General features: G+C 41.2%; 1 protein-coding gene across 1 annotated transcript; it reads left to right on the top strand.

Annotated features, from left to right (window-relative positions):
* Positions 1 to 243: 243 nt before the first annotated feature.
* On the top strand, positions 244 to 1,188 carry LOC105871387 (olfactory receptor 52K1-like). Its single transcript, XM_012764690.3, has one exon. The coding sequence runs from the start codon at positions 244 to 246 to the stop codon at positions 1,186 to 1,188; it is 945 nt and encodes a 314-aa protein (XP_012620144.3).
* Positions 1,189 to 9,091: the final 7,903 nt, after the last annotated feature.

Below are 9,091 nucleotides of genomic sequence, written 5' to 3'. Positions count from 1 at the left end.
GTGATATCAGTTCTACTGATATTTAATAATGTATGTATTCAATAAAGGACATTCTCTGTGGATAGGATTATACTTCTCCATGTCTATGAAGGCTAATAGTTGGTGTTGTTTAAGCACTAGGAATGGTAACAAGAGCTAATCAGTCCAGGTGGAACGTTATAGCTTGAACTCTAATCCTACATACACTGGTTCTTTCCCTAACAGGTGAAGGGGCCTGTGAAATCAACAGAATTTGAAGAAGCCATGTCAACCTCCAATGTCAACTCAACCCACCCAGCTGTGTTCTTGTTGGTAGGAATTCCTGGTTTGGAGCACCTGCACATCTGGATCTCTATACCGTTCTGCTTTGCCTATACTCTGGCTCTGCTAGGCAACTGTACCCTTCTCTTCATCATCTGGGCTGATGCAGCACTCCATGAGCCCATGTACTTCTTTCTGGCCATGCTGGCAACCATCGACCTGGTCCTCTCTTCTACAACACTGCCCAAAATACTTGCCATTTTTTGGTTCAGAGATCGGGAGATCAACTTCTATGCCTGTCTGGTCCAGATGTTCTTTCTTCACTCCTTCTCCATCATGGAGTCAGCAGTGCTACTGGCCATGGCCTTTGACCGCTACGTGGCCATCTGCAAGCCACTGCACTACACCACGGTCCTGACCGGGCCCCTGATCACCAAGATTGGCATGGCTGCTGTGGCCAGGGCCGTGACACTAATGACTCCACTCCCCTTTCTGCTGAGACGCTTCCACTACTGCCAAGGCTCAGCGATTGCCCACTGCTACTGTGAACACATGGCAGTGGTGAGACTGGCATGTGGGGACACTCGCTTCAACAACATCTATGGCATTGCTGTGGCCATGTTTATTGGAGTGTTTGATCTTTCCTTTGTTATCCTGTCTTATGTGTTTATCCTTCGGGCAGTTCTACAGCTTGCCTCTCAGGAAGCACGCTACAAGGCATTTGGGACATGTGTGTCTCACGTAGGTGCCATCTTAGCCTTCTACACACCTGCAATCGTCTCCTCAGTCATGCACCGTGTGGCCCGCCGGGCTGCTCCACATGTCCACATTCTCCTTGCCAATTTCTATATGCTCTTCCCACCTATGATCAATCCCATCATCTACGGTGTCAAGACCAAGCAGATTCGTGAGCGAGTCTTAGAACTGTTCCTGAGAAAGGATGTGTAAATAATAGAGGGTTTGAGATGGTTGGAAAACAGTCAGGCACAGTGAATACTAGAGCAGGCCAGGGCCAGGAGTACTGTCAGAAGTAGGAGGCTGCTAGAGTTTCCCTGTTTAGTTCTTTCCTCATATAATGAAAAAAATAAAATCATGTCCTGAAAATCCCAGAGCCACTAACTTGTGAAGGACTCAGGGATCTGTGTCCTCTGGTAGTCTTCTGGATCCAACCTGCTGACTGTGCTATCCCTTCATTCTTATGAGTAACTTGACACTGTCTTGACCCACTAGCCTCTTGATGACCTCACCTTAGGACACAGATGGTCCAGGTTCATTTGCTTAATAAAGGACTGCGAAAATCTGAATTTCTATCCTGAGTTATTGGAAACTTGGTTAACTATTTACTCAGAAACCCAGTGAGGACTGTCATTCCATCCAATGCCGGGATACCTCTGGCCTAACAATTAGGGCACAGACTCTGTCTAAACACTCTCAGTGTTGGTGCACTTGTGTCCTTCAGGCCTACAGGTTCCAAGTGAGGCAGCTCTGTTAGAAAGTTATTTTTTCCCACCAAGCCAGTCTGTATTCTCTATCCTCATAGCCAATTCCTCTCATTAAACACTTTGCATAAAACATGTCCTCTTACGTTTCTTTATAATTCATTCAACTTTTTTCTTTCAAAAAATGTATATTATGTTTTCAACCAGGATGTGTGTTGCTCATTTAATAATTAGGAACAGTCTGTGCTATTGGCTGGGGATACATAGACTGTAAAGAAAGGAACGCTGAACTCGTGTTTATGTCTTGAGGCAGAATGAAGTAATAATCACAGTAGGCAGTGTTCTCTGAACTAATCATTCCAAGGCCCCGTACAATGGAAGAAATAGAGTGTTCTAGAACTTTGTGGAAAGTAGGATTTGCAAGTAATGAACTTAGATATTTAGGTGAGGAGATGTTTTAAAGTGTTGAAGATGTGGCCTGGTTTCTCCTTGCTGCTTATAATGAGATGAAAGGAGAGAGATAAATTGAATCAGGACATGTTAAGGAGCCAGAAAGTGTAGATTTGAAAAATTCTCAGCATATCCTTATTGAAATAAAGGAGAAAGCATGTCCTGGAAAGAGCAAATGTATGGCTGGATAACCATTTCCTACAATGATTAGGTATGCTAAGCAAAAGGAGCCAGACACAGAAAAGACAAATACATGTTCTCATTTATATGTGAGAGCCAAAAAAGTTGATCTCATAGAAGTAGAGTGTAGAATAGTGGTTACCAGAGACTGGGAAGGGTAGGGGGGGAGGAGGGATAGGAAGAGGTTGGTTAATGAATACAAAATTGTAGTTAAGAGAAAAAAGTTTTAGTATTCTATGGGGCAGTAGGGTGATTATGGCTAACAAGAATTTATTATAAATTTCAAAATAGAAGATTCTGAATGTTCCCCACACAAATAAATGATAAGTGTTTGAGGTGATGGATTAAGTCAAATCAATTACCCTATTATGTATAGTATACATTAAAATATTACCTATATCCCCTAAATATGTATTATGTGTCAGCTAAAAAATTTTTAAAAAGGTTAAGCTCTTTGACTTATGGATCTAATCAGCCATCTGAGCAGCAACCAGGCACAAAGATGAGGTTATATAGGAAAGACCTTTGGAGATCCCTCTCATCTAATAGTTTGTAACTATGAATTGCACTGGAGATCAACATATTTCTGACAATTTTATAGCAGCAGAAATGAACAGAGACAGGGAGACATGAGAGAAAGTGGTTGGGCTCCTAGTATTCTAGAGGATAGCAGGCCAATAGAACTATCTAGCTGCAAACATGCAATATCCTTCAAGAAAAGGGAAAAATGACCCTGAGGTGGTTCAGAGGTTGGCAGGACTGTCATTGTCACCACAGGCTCAAAGGACAGAGGCCTAGGAGTTGAGGCTGTCTCCTTCTCAGTTCTAGAGGGCAGGGTCACAGTTCACTGGTTTTAGAAGGCCAGATTGCCTCTACCCAGGACTGAGATGTTGAGGCTGCCAGACAGGGTAAATGGTTTGGGCTGCTGCCCATTGAGTCAGGATTCTTGAGCTTTCAAGTCTATAACATAATTTGCCCTGCTAAGGTTTTAGACTTACTTGTGACAATGACACCATTCTTCTTATAACTTCTCCCTTTTTTGGATGGAAATGTATATCTTCTGCCTATTCTATTGCATTTTGGTCACAGATAACTCACTTGATTTCATAGGCTTATAGCTGGAGAGGAATTTTGCACCTCAAGATGAATCATACCTGTGTCTTACCCACATATGGTTTAGATGATATTTAGATGCGATATTGGACTTATATTGAGACTAAAATGGATTAAGACTTTTGAGGCAGTTTGGATGGGGCATTTTGCATGTGGAAGGATTAGAATTTAGGAAACCAAGGGGGCGGATTATGGGCTGAACTATGTCCCCCCAAATTCACAAAGTCCTAACCACTAGTACCTTAGAATACTATGACTTTATTTGGAATAAAGTGTTTAAAGAGGGAATTAACATGAAATTGTTAGGATGAGCCCAAACTCTATATGACAGGTATCCTTATAAGAAAAGGAAATTTGGACACAGACATAAGGGAAGATGACTTGAAGACACAGGGAGAAGATGAGCATGTCCAAGCCAAGGAGAGAGACTTCAAAAGAAACCAACCATGCTAACACCTTAACTTGGACATCTAGCCTCCAGAATTGTGAGAAAATAAGTTTCTGTATTGAAACCATCCAGTCTGAGGTATTTTGTTATGACAGCTTAGCAAACTAGTACATCCTTACACACATCTTCTGCAAATGCATTCTTGTCCTTTATCTTGTGACCTCGTTTCTTCAAAGACTACAATTCAGGAAGTATCTCTCTCTACATCTGTATTTCTATCAGTCTATTTGTATTAAATTTGAAAGAGAATCTCCAAACCTATGTTGCGGGGTGGGTGTGGAATATTGGAAGCTGTCCAGGAGGAAAGGGTATAGTGAGAACCTAGAGTCCTATTTCCCATTATTTTTAACCTCTGCTCCCATGAATTTCTATTATGCAAAAACAAATACCCCAGAAAAATGATGTACTAGGTTTAATTCCAATGTAGTCAACACCTCTTGATTATTTATTCTAAGCATAGTTGGGGCAAGTGGGAAGCTAAAAAACAACATTAGATACTAGCACAGAAGTAAACATAGAAAGTAGCATGAATTAAAAGAAGCTATTTCCAACAAGAGAGATCAACTTATTCTGCTTAGACAAGGAATGACATTGTCCTTCAGGTCATATCTATTCCAGTGAAGACACAGTATTGCTCACAGTACAAGTCCATTAATACAAGGATCCCATAGACAGATAAAATATCTAACATCAGCATAACCAGTATTAGTCACAAATAGTAAAAGCAAAGATTACTTTCTGTATTAGCTCCTTTGAGCTTGGCACACAAAACATGAGTAAAAAATAGGAGTAGCCTACAGGCACATAAAATGTTATATGAATACATAGAATTCAAAATTAGGATAAAGGAAACTTGATGCAGTAGTCTGGGCCTAGTTAAAATGTTTCCAGTCACTTAACCAGGATATCCCAAACTAGAAAACATGGATGCTTGTTATCCATGAGGTAGAAGGATCAGTGCTTAATGTAGGATTTTGTTTCTGCTTAGTGAACCCCACAACACCTTCCTTTCCTCATGATTCCTTAAGTCAGGAGTCATGATGTCATCTTTGATTCCTTTTTTTCTCACAACATGTAGCTAAATTGTTAGGCATTCCCATTGGCACTTTAAAAAAAAACATACAAAATCTGGTTAATTCTCTCCACATACACTTCTACCACATTGTTTTGTAAACACCGTCTTCTCTGATTCCTACAATAGCACCCTTAATCATTCCCTTGCTTCCACCATCACCACCTTGCGCTGTTCCCATTAAGAAATCAGAAGCAATCTTTTCAAAACATGCCAAATTATGTCAATTCACTGTTCATTTATGGCTTTTATTCTGAGAGAAATTATGAACCTTTGCAAAGAAAAGTCCTTACATGGCTTACAATGTCCTGGATGATCACAAATCCAGCCAATTAAACACCCAGGTGGGGTTGGAGGGGTACATTATATTTATAGGATCAACAATAAGACTGATAGAGTTGACTGCAGCCAAAGTGAAGACAGAATTGAATACTAAGATGGATGAAAATACTGCCCAATTCAAAGTGAAATATCTTTTGCAAATGATGACTAAAGAATGTCACTATTAGGCCTGTAATAAAAGCAACTAAAAAGTTCTTCAGGTGGAAAAACATTATCCAGATGGAAACACGGAAAAGCAAGAGGAAATGAATAATACCACAAAAAGTAAATATGTAGATAAATGTAGAAGAATGTTGACTGTACAAAAGGACAGATGGAGGAGGGAGAGGTGCCCAGGACTAAACAGAGCCAAAATGCATCAATGTCCCGGCAGTTATCTTCAGCAAGTCATTGGGGCCATGGGCACTTCCTACCCCGTGTGCCTTTATCCCTGCTCCCATGACATCAGCCGTAGCCCACTCAGGTTGGAGTCGGGGCAAAGTAAGGTGCTGTGATTCCTGCTGCTGTATCTTCTTCCTGTCTGGCTGTTCTGGCTACAAGCTGTACTCACTCATCAAGTCAGTATCACCTCAGCTTCCCCAACTATGACCCTAGAACCCTGTTTTCTACAAGCATGGCATGTTTAGCATAACCAGCATGTCCTCTGTTCCATCATGGGCTTCCCCCCCACTCAAGGCTCATTTTTCTATCATTTGTTTTTGCCCCTGATGCCAACTTTTGCCACTTGAGGTTTTGGCAAAGTGCTGCTCACATAGGCTAGTTCCCCTTAGTGTGGCTGTGCAGGATTAATTTAGGCTGCAACTTTTAAGGTACTATTTGTAGGAATTCCACTGCATCCCAGCACATCAGCCTTACCATGAGGGACAGCTGAGTTCACACCTCTGAGGGCTAGTTAGGGAAGTTGATTTTAGGTCCAGGATCTCTCTGTGGGAAGGAAGTGGGACTGAGATACAGGGCTCTATGGTCACTTTTTAATAGTATTATAGGGAATTGGGGCATGCAAAATCCATGGTGAAAAGCAGCTTCCTTTTTATGTCCTTCAAAAACAGCTAACATTAAAGTCAATCGTAGGTAGAAAGATCACCCTTATTTATAGATGATAATCATCAATAAGTAATCATATTCATAGGGGCCTCTCAATTATATACTTAGATTCCCCCATCCAATACTTTTTTGGAAAAATTGTGAAGACTATCCACTTTAGAGATAAGAATTAGAAGTGCCATACCAAGGTCACAAGCTAGATGTTAATGCATAGCTCACGCCAATATGTAATATAAATGCAAATAAGACACCTAAATCAACAACCTTGGCCTATTTAGTCTGGAACTTCTGCCCTTCCAAGTCACACTCACAGGAGTAGGCTGCAGTCCACATGTTGTAATGGGGCTGTCTTAGACACTGCAAGGATGATGGTAAGTGTTGGAGAAGAACAAAGACCAAGGCACAAGCCATCTCTACCTGAAGGGCTCACAGCCTCTGGAACATAAGGCATGACCCCTGGGAGGCATGACTTAGTGCCACAAAACAGGGAGGTGCTATGGACTATAGGAAACCCTTGGGGTATAATCCCTTGGTCAGGGGAATTTTTTGTATCAACCCCAAGAGATGATGCCAGAGCCTTCCATGGGTCCCCAAGGACTGCCTTGAAGTACAACAGTGTCTGCTTCCACATCCTTTTGGGAGGAGGGTAGAGGTTTGTGAGTATAAAGCCAGCTACAACCTCCTAGATCCCTCCTTCCCAAACTCCTCTGCTTGGAGAAGGCTACACTGTAGTAGGATAAAGCACATGGAAGGGGCCCAGAATTGTACTTCACAGACTGAGGACTGTGGACAGAGCCAGGACTCAGGGGAACAGGCAGAGGTAATACAGCTGTGGTGAGTGGGAAAGGTGGGGTACCCTCATCCAGTTCTGATCTTAGGCACCAGCTTCTTGTTCTCTGTCCAAACCCTACATTTCCTTTCATTGTCCTTCAATCAGGAGAATAGAAATTTTGATAGTCCCACCTACTGCCTCCTGCATCGATCCCACACCTGCTTCCACCACCGCAGATACCTGCCCCCTTTTTATGCCAGACACCCTGGGCCATCTCCAGGAAGTCTTAGCTAATTTTTCCAGGTGGAATCTTGTCACTTCTCACCTCCTGTCATTGCTTTCTCTAACTCGTACCTGTGTACTCACTCTAATTAAAAGTCTTGTGTATTAGGCAGGAGGAAAAAATGAGGCCCGAGCTAGAAAGATAGCAGGGAAAGGTAAGAAATATATTTCTTTTATGTTCTTCTACCAGAACCAGAGTCTTGAAGCACACGTTGGTTAAGTGACCATCTTTTCTTGTCAGGTTCTTAGTTTTTCTGTTCATTGTAATATTTTCTTAAGAGTAAGGTACAAGCTACTAAAGTGATCTTAGTATATAAACTGACTTCATTCAATGCCTGATATACAAGGCAGTTTCTGGCCTTAACCATGCAGTTAACAGATGTTGTCATCAGGCTCCTGGATATATTTTAAATTATAAGATATCCATGGAATCTTGAGGTTAGATCAGATAAGAATATTTTCCTGAGAAGGTCAGAGATATATTTTCCAGGAGTCTAATAGGCATGCTTCATTTGGTGAAATGTTCTATATCAACTGTATATGTTAGAGGCTGGGTTTACAGACGGGAATAAGGCAGTCCCTTAACTCAAGGCCCTTTAACTTCACAATATGGTGGGCATTTGCAGAAGGACAGATATTGGAGAACAAAAGTGGAACTTTGTGCACTTGTTAGGATTCCTTTGTAACAGTTGATGAGATATGATTGTGGCTTGAATAAGGGTGGTGGTGACGGAAATGCACCAAGCAGCTTTGAGATTAACTGTGGAGGATGATCCACTGATACTTGCTAATGGGTTGAATATGGTTCAGGAAGAGGAAAGAACCCAGGATAATTTGATCTAGGTTGAGCAACTGGCTGGACAGGATATTATGTTCTGAGAGATGAGTGGCACATGTAGGGAAGAAGTCACAATTTCTGCCTCAGGCAGAACAGGTTTGACACATCTATGAAGCTGATCTGTGGGGATATCAAGCAGGCAAGTGGATATACTAGTCTGGGGCTTACAGGGAAGGGAAGGTACATAAATTGATAATTGGAGTTTTAGGATATGTTTATACTATCGTTGGTAAACCAAAGACCACCTAGAAAGGGAGCAATGCTCAAGGACTTTTCAGGATCGGTATTTTTTTCTCTCTATATATTTTAAGTTTACCCTTACTTTTGGATACATTTCTTCAGCTTAAAATATTTCCTCTTAAGAGTGAAACAACATGAACAAAAATGCACTCTTGACCATGCTTTCCACTTCCACCAGTGCCCTGTTTACTCCTTTGAGGATTTTGGATGCAAAGGCAAGTAATCTATGTTAACAAACTTCAATTCATCTTTTATGTCTTCAAACTCAGGCAAAGCAGTCTTTGCCTATCTATATTCTAGCAAAATTTTATCAAGGTAGCCAATCCTCTGCGATTCCAAACAATGCCAATTCTCGTTTCAAATTTTTGGATTTATAAGTATCATTTTGCATAGTAATGATCTCCTCATTAGAACACTATATTCAATAGGCTATCAAGATAGCATCTTTCATCTTGAAAATCCTCCTGTGTTCATAATTGCTCACTATTTGCTTTGCTGACCTCTCCATGGACCCCAACTCCTCTCCCACCCATTCTTACTGTTGCAATTGAGTTCTTGGTTCTCTTCTCCTAATGAACACTTACTATCTAGCTTTTCTTAACCAGTTTCATGGATTTAATTCTATTTTCCA

Source organism: Microcebus murinus, chromosome 4 (assembly GCF_040939455.1).
Source record: "Microcebus murinus isolate Inina chromosome 4, M.murinus_Inina_mat1.0, whole genome shotgun sequence".
NCBI lineage: Eukaryota > Metazoa > Chordata > Mammalia > Primates > Cheirogaleidae > Microcebus > Microcebus murinus.
Note: the sequence above shows the minus strand (reverse complement) of the source record. Positions and strands in the feature narration are given on the sequence as shown.